This window comes from Palaemon carinicauda, chromosome 6 (assembly GCF_036898095.1).
Source record: "Palaemon carinicauda isolate YSFRI2023 chromosome 6, ASM3689809v2, whole genome shotgun sequence".
NCBI classification, from domain to species: domain Eukaryota; kingdom Metazoa; phylum Arthropoda; class Malacostraca; order Decapoda; family Palaemonidae; genus Palaemon; species Palaemon carinicauda.
In genome coordinates, this window is record NC_090730.1 from 166,917,899 (window position 1) to 166,930,168 (window position 12,270).

A 12,270-nucleotide genomic window follows, 5' to 3' on the forward strand; every position below is an offset into this window, starting at 1 on the left:
GCATGGAGGTAGCTTGAGGAACCTCAACATCATACGTCTGGCAGGCTGGACTGCGCAGAGGTGGGGGAGCGCTCGCAGGAGGAGGTGTGATAACCTTCTCTGCCTGAAACTCCTGCATCAACACCGCAAGCTGCGACTGCATAGTCTGCAGCATAGCAAACTTGGGATCAACAGAAGTTGAGGTCTGTTGAGGCATAGCTTTAACAGAAGTTGAGGTCTGTTGAGGCATCGCTTTACCTCTCTTAGGAGGCGTGCAGCCATCCGATGACTGCGGCGAGTCCGAACTAGCCCAGTGGCTACACCCGGGCTGTTGGACTCGCGCGGTCTGGACCTTACGCTTAAGAGGCCTTGAGACCTGGGTCCAGCGTTTCCTCCCGGAAACATCTTCTGCAGACGAGGAAATAAAGGGCTCAATCGTCTGAGAGTGGAAGTGACGATCTCTATAAGATACGCCCGCAACCACTGAGGATACTACTGTGCGCCGATCAAGGCCTGCCGAACCCTTTTGCCCTTCGACATTGCTTCTCCCCTGGGCTTGGGAGCTTGCAAGAGGTCCCGGACTAGGAGGACGACTGGCACGCACAGAAGTATCCTCATGCGCAACACTGACACTGACACTAGGCACAGCACTGGCACTACCACTTCCCACTGCACTTTTCACTTTAAGTTCCTTGACATCTGCCAAGAGAAACTTGTGGTCACTCACTACCGACTCCACCTTATCACCTAAAGCCTGAATGGCACGTAAAACATCCGACATATCAGGCTGAGCACTAATAATAGGTTCGGGGGTAGCCACTACAGGGGGAGGAAAAGGTTGAGGATCATGGGGGGAGGAATAAAGTAAAGAGCGAGCCGAACTCCTCCTAACTCTCTCTCTCTCTAACTTAGTCGTATACTTGAGGAATTGAATAAAATCAAATTCCGAAAGCCCGGCACATTCCTCACATCGATCTTCCAACTGACAGGATTTTCCCCTACAGTCGGAACAAACGGTGTGAGGATCAACCGAGGCCTTCGGAAGACGCCTAATACAAGTCCTAACACTACATCGTCTTTGGGTAGGAGCTTGAGAATGGTCGGACATCTTGAATCAGAGAACAGTCAAGGGGGGATTCCAAATTAAAGCAAAGATCGTTATACCATTAATCAAAATCAATCCAAAAGCTATCTAAGCTAAGGGAAAAGCTTCCTGTATAGCGAAAGCTGAAATCTCAGAGCAATACTTCACCAAAACCGTGAACAAAGACTCCAAAATCATAAGCGTATCCATGTAGGTCTTGCCGGAAGCACGACAGAGGAAAAATTGAGGTGGTGTTGTCAAGAAGTACTGGAGTACCTGACCACAGATGGCGCTGGTGAGTACACCCCCCTCTTGTATAGCGATCGCTGGCGTATCCCGTCCGTAGAATTCTGTCGGGCAACGGAGTTGACAGCTACATGATTATCGGGTAAGATTAATATTGAAAACTTATTAATACCTTTACATTTTTCATTGAATAAGACAAGAAATCTAATGCAAAATTTCTCATAAGAAAAAAGAAACATCTTAAAACAAAAGTTTCTAATTCTCTAGCCACTTACTCTTAAAACATTCAGAGGACTCAGCAATATCCTGGCCACATCCACAGCAACATTGCCCTGACCAATCACAACTGCAGATTCTACATCTAAGTTGATCTTCACATCAGCATCCTCTGGCAAACCATTATACCACCCTACAAAGCGTCTTGCAGAGCATACGTTTGAAAGGGATTCGCCTGGGATATTGAGCTTTCTGTCTTGTGCACTACCGTACGCCTGAAATGTTAATGAAACTGTAATACTGTATATAGTTTATTCAATGCAACTGTAATACTGTATATAGTTTATTCAATGCAACTGTAATACTGTATATAGTTTATTCAATGCAACTGTAATACTGTATATAGTTTATTCAATGCAACTGTAATACTGTATATAGTTTATTCAATGCAGTCAGTATACTTAATAAAAAACAATTAGTAAGGTGTACTAGTACATTTCTTAAATCTTAATAAATACTGTTACTGTTTTTAGAATGATTTATTATTAATTGTTCTCATTATTTATTTCCTTATTTCCTTTCCTCACTGGGCTATTTTTCCCTATTGGAGCCCTTGGGCTTATAGCATTTTGCTTTTCCAACCAGGGTTGTAGCTTGGCAAGTAATAATAATAATAATAATATAACATGGCTTACTCAATATATTCAGCATACTAAATTCTAAATGTCTATATGATACAAGTTTCTCGAGAAAAAAAAAAAATCAGGATTTTGGATATAAAAACTCTAAAACTTGATTTTCAGACTTTTCAGATACATGAAAAGAGAAAGAATTGTTCTTGATGGTATATTCAGTAAATCGAGAACCTTTGCAAGGTTAGTATTATCAGATTTTAGTTTCAAGTATTTATTTGAGATATGCTGTTAGTATTGTGAATAAATTCTGAGAGAGATCAATGTTACTGTTCTGATACTCATTTTTAAATATTTATTAGTAAAAAAATAAAGAATAAAATGTGCAGATGATGCTATTATTATAGTTATTTGTTACCACAATGTATTGATTACAAGTACGACTCAAGACTTTCACAAGTAACAATTCTTAGGAAAATACCTCTGAAGACAGAATATTTTGCGTACCTTGTTATATTCTGAATGTCCTATCGTTATAGATTTTTTTGGAGCCTAATTTTATTTGGGTATACTGTACGTATTTTGACCCATTTCGTTTTTGCAAGTGTATGTTTATATATAACAGAACATTTTTAGGTCTAATTTTACTTTCAATATGCCCTTGTGATATAGAATATGTTAAGGATTGTTATATAAGAGCCAATTAAAATTCTGTATAATGGGACTTGAAATTTTCTCAATTTTGGCATGACAAAATAAAATCATTTTATAGCACATAAGTTTTAAAAATTACAATACTGTATAACTGATAATCTTTAAAATGTTATTTTCATTAGTAAAATAAATTTTTTAATATACTTACCCGATGATCATGTAGCTGTCAACTCCGTTGCCCGACAGAAATCTAATGTCGGGATACGCCAGCGATCGCTATACAGGTGGGGGTGTACACAACAGCGCCATCTGTGAGCAGGTACTCAAGTACTTCTTGTCAACAAGAACTCAATTTTCTCCTCGGTCCACTGGTTCTCTATGGGGAGGAAGGGAGGGTCCTTAAATTCATGATCATCGGGTAAGTATATTCAAAAATTTATTTTACTAATGAAAATAACATTTTTCAATATTAATCTTACCCGATGATCATGTAGCTGATTCACACACAGGGTGGTGGGTGGAGACCAGTATACATGTTAACATAGAAGCTAAGTATCCCGTATTTCATTTAAGCAGTTATTCAAAATAACAAACATAAAATAAATAAGTACCTGGTAAGGAAGTCGACTTGAACTATTACTCTGCCTTTTTTAAGTACGTCTTCCTTACTGAGCCTAGCGGTCCTCTTAGGATGCTGAACGACTCCTAGGTGCTGAAGTATGAAGGGCTGCAACCCATACTAAAGGACCTCATCACAACCTCTAATCTAGGCGCTTCTCAAGAAAGAATTTGACCACCCGCCAAATCAACCAGGATGCGGAAGGCTTCTTAGCCTTCCGTACAACCCAAAAAACAACAATAAAAAGTATTTCAAGAGAAAGATTAAAAAAGGTTATGGGATTATGGGAATGTAGTGGCTGAGCCCTCACCTACTACTGCACTCGCTGCTACGAATGGTCCCAGGGTGTAGCAGTTCTCGTAAAGAGACTGGACATCTTTGAGATAGAATGATGCGAACACTGACTTGCTTCTCCAATAGGTTGCATCCATAACACTCTGCAGAGAACGGTTCTGTTTGAAGGCCACTGAAGTAGCGACAGCCCTAACTTCATGTGTCCTTACCTTCAGCAAAGCAAGGTCTTCTTCCTTCAGATGAGAATGTGCCTCTCTAATCAGAAGCCTGATGTAGTAAGAAACTGCGTTCTTAGACATCGGTAAAGCAGGCTTCTTGATAGAACACCATAAAGCTTCTGATCGTCCTCGTAATGGCTTTGTCCGTCTTAAATAGTACTTAAGAGCTCTTACTGGGCAAAGTACTCTCTCTAGTTCGTTCCCCACCAAGTTGGACAGGCTTGGGATCTCGAACGACTTGGGCCAAGGACGCGAAGGAAGCTCGTTTTTAGCCAAGAAACCGAGCTGCAAGGAACATGTAGCCGTTTCAGATGTAAAACCTACGTTCCTGCTGAAGGCGTGGATCTCACTGACTCTTTTAGCTGTTGCTAAGCAAACGAGGAAAAGAGTCTTTAATGTGAGATCCTTAAAAGAGGCTGATTGAAGCGGTTCGAATCTTGATGACATCAGGAACCTTAAAACCACGTCTAGGTTCCAGCCTGGTGTGGACAACCGACGTTCCTTTGAGGTCTCAAAAGACCTAAGGAGGTCCTGTAGATCTTTGTTGGAGGAAAGATCCAAGCCTCTGTGGCGGAAGACTGCTGCCAACATACTTCTGTAGCCCTTGATCGTAGGAGCTGAAAGGGATCTTACATTCCTTAGATGTAACAGAAAGTCAGCTATCTGTGTTACAGAGGTACTGGTTGAGGAAACTGCATTCGCCTTGCACCAGCTTCGGAAGACTTCCCATTTTGACTGATAGACTCTGAGAGTGGATGTCCTCCTTGCTCTGGCAATCGCTCTGGCTGCCTCCTTCGAAAAGCCTCTAGCTCTTGAGAGTCTTTCGATAGTCTGAAGGCAGTCAGACGAAGAGCGTGGAGGCTTGGGTGTACCTTCTTTACGTGAGGCTGACGCAGAAGGTCCACTCTTAGAGGAAGAGTCCTGGGAACGTCCACTAGCCATTGCAGTACCTCGGTGAACCACTCTCTCGCAGGCCAGAGGGGAGCAACCAACGTCAACCGTGTCCCTTCGTGAGAGGCGAACTTCTGAAGTACCCTGTTGACAATCTTGAACGGAGGGAACGCATACAGGTCTAGATGGGACCAATCCAGCAGAAAGGCATCCACGTGAACTGCTGCTGGGTCTGGAATCGGAGAACAATACATCGGGAGCCTCTTGGTCATCGAGGTAGCGAATAGATCTATGGTGGGCTGACCCCACAGGGCCCATAGTCTGTTGCAAACATTCTTGTGAAGGGTCCACTCTGTGGGGATGACCTGACCCTTCCGGCTGAGGCGATCTGCCATGACATTCATGTCGCCCTGAATGAACCTCGTTACCAGCGAAAGCTTTCGATCTTTTGACCAAATGAGGAGGTCCCTTGCGATCTCGAACAACTTCCTCGAATGAGTCCCTCCTTGCTTGGAGATGTAAGCCAAGGCTGTGGTGTTGTCGGAGTTCACCTCCACCACCTTGCTTAGCTGGAGGGACTTGAAGGTTATCAAGGCCAGATGAACTGCCAAAAGCTCCTTGCAGTTGATGTGAAGTGTCCTTTGCTCCTGATTCCACGTGCCCGAGCATTCCTGTCCGTCCAGTGTCGCACCCCAGCCCGTGTCCGATGCGTCCAAGAAGAGACGGTGGTCGGGGGTCTGAACAGCCAATGGTAGACCTTCCTTGAGAAGAATGCTGTTCTTCCACCACGTCAGTGTAGACCTCATCTCTTCGGAAACAGGCACTGAGACCGCCTCTAGCGTCATGTCCTTTCTCCAGTGAGCAGCTAGATGAAACTGAAGGGGGCGGAGGTGGAGTCTCCCTAACTCGATGAACTGGGCCAGCGATGAAAGTGTCCCTGTTAGACTCATCCACTGCCTGACAGAACATCGGTTCCTTCTCAGCATGCTCTGGATGCATTCTAGGGCTTGATTGATCCTTGGGGCCGACGGAAAAGCCCGAAAAGCTCGACTCTGAATCTCCATACCTAGATAGACAATGGTCTGGGATGGGACGAGTTGGGACTTCTCTATATTGACCAGGAGGCCCAATTCCTTGGTCAGATCCATAGTCCATCTGAGATTCTCCAGACAGCGACGACTTGACGGAGCTCTTAAAAGCCAGTCGTCCAAATAGAGGGAGGCTCTGATGTCTGCCAAGTGAAGGAATTTGGCAATATTCCTCATCAGTTTGGTAAACACAAGAGGTGCCGTGCTTAGGCCAAAGCACAGGGCTTGGAACTGGTACACAACCTTTCCAAAGACGAACCTTAGGAAAGGTTGGGAGTCTGGATGGATGGGGACGTGAAAGTACGCGTCTTTCAGGTCTAACGAGACCATCCAGTCCTCCTTCCTGACCGCTGCTAGGACCGACTTCGTCGTCTCCATCGTGAACGTCTGCTTGGTGACAAAAGCATTGAGAGCACTGACGTCCAGCACCGGTCTCCAACCTCCTGTCTTCTTCGCTACCAGGAAGAGACGGTTGTAGAAGCCCGGGGATTGATGGTCCCGGACTATGACTACCGCTCCCTTTTGTAGCAAGAGCGACACCTCTTGTTGCAACGCTAGCCTCTTGTCCTTCTCCTTGTAGTTGGGAGAGAGGTTGATGGGAGATGTTGCTAGAGGGGGACTGCGGCAGAACGGAATTCTGTACCCCTCCCTTAGCCACTTCACAGACTGAGCGTCTGCACCTCTGCTCTCCCAAGCTTGCCAGAAGAACTTGAGCCTGGCTCCCACTGCTGTCTGGAAAGGAAGGCAGTCAGATCCTGCCTTTTGCGGACTTGGAACCCTTCTTGGATTTGCCACGGTGACTGTCGGCACGGGTACCTCCTCTGCTGGAGGTTCTGCCACGAAAGGGCGGGATGAACCTAGTTGCTGGTGTGTCCACTGCTGCAGGACGGAAAGGTCTAGGCACGGAAGGTAAAGCTTTAGCCTTACGTGCGGAAGATGCCATCAGATCATGGGTATCCTTCTGGATCAGCGAGGCAGCCATCCCCTTGATCAGCTCCTCCGGAAACAGACACTTGGAGAGAGGAGCAAACAACAACTCCAACTTCTGGCAAGGAGTGATCCCAGACGACAAGAAGGAGCAAAGATGTTCTCTCTTCTTAAGTACTCCCGACGTGTACGAAGCCGCAAGTTCACCAGACCCATCCCGAATGGCTTTGTCCATGCAAGACATGATCAGCATGGCAGAGTCCTTATCCGAAGGGGAAGTCTTTCTGCTTAACGCTCCCAAACACCAATCGAGGAAGTTGAAGATCTCGAAAGCACAAAAGACTCCCTTCAACAGATGATCCATGTCAGAAAAGGACCAGCAAATCTTCGATCGTCTCATAGCCAGCCTGCGGGGAGAGTCAACCAGACTTGAAAAGTCGCCCTGGGCAGAGGCAGGAACCCCCAAGCCGGGTTGCTCTCCCGTGGCATACCAGACGCTAGATTTGGAAGCAAGCTTGGTAGGCGGAAAGATGAAAGCAGTCTTTCCCAGTTGCTTCTTGGACTGCAACCACTCTCCCATAACCCTCAAAGCTCTCTTGGATGAGCGTGCGAGGACAAGCTTGGTGAAGGCAGGAGCAGCAGACTGCATGCCCAGAGCAAACTCGGAGGGAGGAGAGCGAGGGGTTGCAGACACAAACTGTTCTGGATACAAGTCCCTGAACAAGGCAAGGACTTTACGAAAGTCTAAGGAGGGAGGCGTAGACTTGGGCCCTTCTAAGTCGGAGTGCGGTTCATCCAAATGTGCATCTTCGTCATCCGATACTCCATCATCCGAAAGCTGAGTAGGAAGTGGCAAAGGCGGAGCAGAAAGCTGAACGGCTGAATCCGGCAGCACGGGTGCATGCGTAGCTGCTGCGGATTCAACATCATGCCGCTGCTGGTCAGTCTGCGAGCTGGCAACAACAAAAGCAGAGTGCTGGTGCGTGGGAGGGACTGCCGTGGGTTGCGGAGCATGCCGTATGGGATGCGGAGCATGCCGCATGGGTTGCGGAGCATGCCGCATAGTGTCAGAACACGGCAGCTCTACAGCACCTTCCCACTGCTGATGCGGTAGCTCACGCATGCCAACGGATGGTGCAGCAAGAACATGCGTCTGGCAGGGTGGACTGCGCATCAGTGGTGGAGCTCTCACAGGTGGAGTGTGGGAGCAGGCAGCCGCAGTATCTGCTGAGCGCACAACCGCGGCAGGTTGTAGGCTAACAGGGGCAGTGTCAACCTTCTCAGCATGATACTCTTGCATGAACGCAGCAAGCTGAGACTGCATAGTCTGCAGCATGGACCACTTAGGGTCTACCGTGGTTGGAGCAGCAACAGACGGAGCAGTAGCCTGTTGTGGAACCACTCTACCTCTCTTGGGAGGTGTGCAGTCTTCGGAAGACTGCGGCGAGTCCGAACTGACCCAGTGGCTACACCTGGGCCGTTGGACTCGCTCGGAAGGGACCTTACGCTTGAGAGGTCGTGAGACCTTGGTCCATCGTTTCCTCCTTGAAACTTCTTCCACAGACGAGGGATGATAGGGCTCATTCGTCTGTATGTGGATGGGACGATCTCTGAGAGAAACGTCCGCAACCACTGAGGGTACATCCGTACGCTGATCAAGGCCTGCCGAACCCTTTGGTCCTTCGACATTGCTTCTCCCCTGGGCTTGGGAGCTTGCAAGAGGTCCCGGACTGGGAGGACGACTGGCACGAACAGATGTACCCTCATGCGCAACACTGACACTGACACTTTTCACCTCACTTGCACTAACACTTCCCACTGCACTTTTCGCTTTCAGCTCTTTGACATCTGCCAAAAGCTGATTACGGTCATTAGCCAATGACTCCACTCTGTCACCAAGAGCCTGAATGGCACGCATCATATCCGCCATGGATGGCTGAGCACTAGTAGCAGGGTCGGGAGTCACCACTACAGGGGAAGGAAAAGGTTGAGGGGCATGGGGAGAGGAAAAATCAACAGAGCGAGAAGAACTCCTCCTGATCCTATCCTTCTCTAGCCTACGTGCATTTTTAAGGAATTCGTTAAAATCGAATTCCCAAAGCCCAGCGCATTCCTCACACCGATCTTCCAATTGACAGGATTTACCCCTACAATTGGAACAAACGGTGTGAGGATCTATGGAGGCCTTCGGAAGACGCCTAGTACAAGCCCTAACACTACACTGCCTGTACTTAGGGACTTGAGACTGGTCAGACATCTTGAATTGTAGAAATAGTCAAGGGGGGATTCCAAAAACTAGCAAAGTTCGTTAACAATTAATCCAAATTAATTCCAAAAGCTTGCTAAGCTAATGATAAAGCTTCCTGAATAGCGAAGGCTAAAATCTAGAGCGAATACATCACCAAAATCGTGAGAAACAACTCCAGAATCAACAGCGTATCCAAGTAGGTCTTGCCGGTGGCACGACAGAGGAAAAATTGAGTTCTTGTTGACAAGAAGTACTTGAGTACCTGCTCACAGATGGCGCTGTTGTGTACACCCCCACCTGTATAGCGATCGCTGGCGTATCCCGACCTTAGATTTCTGTCGGGCAACGGAGTTGACAGCTACATGATCATCGGGTAAGATTAATATTGAAAAACATCAAATCGCACAACTTAATTTTCATAATCATAAGAGGAGAAACATAATTGGCATTACCAAAGATCAGGGAATACTTATATAGCATACATTGGCAACAAATGATGTAAACAAGAACAGGTGTTAGAGAGCATGCAAGCAATTTATACATTACCCAAGAGGACCAAATAACTACACATAACAAGAATAAAATGCAAATCAATATGATACGAGTCATAGTAAGGAACTCTGCTTTGCTACTAAATTGATGGGAATGAAATATACTGGATCTCTCAAAAAGAATATTTTTTGTAATAAAACTAATTACCTCAATACTTACCCATAATTCATGAGCAGTTGATCCTTCAGTTTGCAAAACTTAGAACACAAACTTTCCATTACTGTATGATAATTCCAGTCTCCACTGCCCACAAATGACCGACATCGGTGCTGCTAGACTCCAGCGTCCAATGTTTCCATACCCTCCTGGAAGTTATTAATTCTTTCATAGAGAATACAAGTATGCTCAGACAATAAGACTAACCACTATAAGACGGGAGGCAGCAGGATATCCACAAACTTCTGGTAAGTATTGAAATTGACTTTGTTACAAAAAATACTTTCTTGAGAGATCCAGTATCTCCAATTCCCATTTACTTAGAAATTATGTGTATCAAGAAAATTGCCATTAACAGCACATATCTAAACAAAGCCCTAATGAAACAATATGGGGGGAAAAATGTTATTTTCATTAGTAAAATAAATTTTTGAATATACTTACCCGATAATCATGTAGCTGTCAACTCCGTTGCCCGACAGAATTCTACGGGAGGGATACGCCAGCTATCACTATACTAGAAGGGGGTGTACTCACCAGCGCCACCTGTGGCCAGGTACTGCAGTACTTCTTGTTGACACCACCTCACTTTTTCCTCGGTCCACTGGTTCTCTATGGGGAGGAAGGGTGGGTCAATTAAATCATGATTATCGGGTAAGTATATTCAAAAATTTATTTTACTAATGAAAATAACATTTTTCAATATTAAACTTACCCGATAATCATGTAGCTGATTCACACCCAGGGGGGTGGGTGAAAACCAGTGTACATGACTAAAGGATAGCTAAGTATCCCGTATTTCATATAATCAGTTATTTCAGAATAACAATGAAATAATAAGTACCTGGTAAGGAAGTCGACTTGAACCGTTACTCTGCCTTTATTAAGTTCGTCTTCCTTACTGAGCGCAGCGTTCCTCTTAGGAGGCTGAATCAACTCTAAGGTGCTAAAGTATACAGGGCTGCAACCCATACTAAAGGACCTCTACACAACCTCTAACCCAGGCGCTTCTCAAGAATGAATTGACCACCCGCCAAATCAAAAAGGATGCGGAAGGCTTCTTAGCCTACCGTAACAACCCAAAAAACAACAATAAAAGCATTCAAGAGAAAGGTTAAAAAAGGTTATGGGATTAAGGGAATGTAGTGGCTGAGCCCTCACCTACTACTGCACTCGCTGCTACGAATGGTCCCAGGGTGTAGCAGTTCTCGTAAAGAGACTGGACATCTTTAAGATAAAATGATGCAAACACTGACTTGCTCCTCCAATAGGTTGCATCCATAATGCTCTGCAGAGAACGGTTCTTATTAAAGGCCATCGAAGTGGCTACGGCTCTCACTTCGTGGGTCCTTACCTTCAGCAAAGCAAGGTCTTCATCCTTCATGTGAGAATGGGCTTCTCTAATCAGAAGCCTTATATAATACGAAACTCCATTTTTGGACATGGGCATCGAAGGTTTCTTGATTGCACACCATAAGGCTTCTGACTGTCCTCGTATAGGTTTTGACCTATTAAGATAATATTTCAGAGCTCTGACAGGGCAAAGAACTCTTTCTAGCTCGTTACCTACCATGTTGGAAAGGCTAGGAATTTCAAACGATCTAGGCCAAGGACGTGAAGGAAGTTCATTCTTAGCTAAGAATCCGAGCTGTAAAGAACATGTTGCAGATTCGGATGTGAACCCAATGTTCTTGCTGAAGGCATGAACCTCACTGACTCTTTTAGCTGTTGCAAGGCAGACGAGAAAAAGTGTCTTGAGGGTAAGGTCCTTGAAGGAAGCTGACTGGAGAGGTTCGAACCTAGGAGACATAAGGAACCTTAAGACTACGTCTAGATTCCAGCCTGGAGTGGGTAAACGACGTTCTTTAGAAGTCTCAAAAGACTTAAGGATGTCTTGAAGGTCCTTGTTGGAAGAAAGGTCCAAACCTCTGTGGCGGAGAACTGAAGCCAACATACTTCTGTACCCTTTAATCGTAGGAGCCGAAAGGGATCTCTCATTCCTTAGATGTAATAGGAAGTCAGCTATTTGGGTTACAGAGGTATTGGTAGAGGAAACTGCATTGGCTCTACACCAGCTTCGGAAGACTTCCCACTTGGATTGGTAGACTCTACGAGTGGATATCCTCCTTGCTCTGGCAATCGCACTGGCTGCCTCCTTCGAAAAGCCTCTAGCTCTAGCGAATCTTTCGACAGTCTGAAGGCAGTCAGACGAAGAGCGTGGAGGTTTGGGTGCACCTTGTCTACGTGAGGTTGACGTAGAAGGTCCACTCTTAGAGGGAGAGTCCTGGGGACGTCGACCAGCCATTGTAGTACCTCTGTGAACCATTCTCTTGCAGGCCAAAGGGGAGCAACCAGCGTCAGCCGTGTCCCTTCGTGCGAGACGAACTTCTGAATGACTCTGTTGATGATCTTGAACGGTGGGAATGCGTAAAGGTCGAGATGGGACCAATTCAGCAGAAAAGCATC

General features: G+C 45.9%; 1 protein-coding gene across 1 annotated transcript in view; it reads right to left on the reverse strand.

Moving 5' to 3' along the window:
- The window catches only part of dare (NADPH:adrenodoxin oxidoreductase, mitochondrial), an 85,002-nt gene that overhangs the window by 34,217 nt on the left and 38,515 nt on the right, over positions 1 to 12,270 (reverse strand). Inside the window, exon 4 of the mRNA XM_068375666.1 lies at positions 1,585 to 1,800. Coding sequence (XP_068231767.1) covers positions 1,585 to 1,800 — 216 coding nt within the window. The remainder of the gene's footprint in view (positions 1 to 1,584; positions 1,801 to 12,270) is intronic.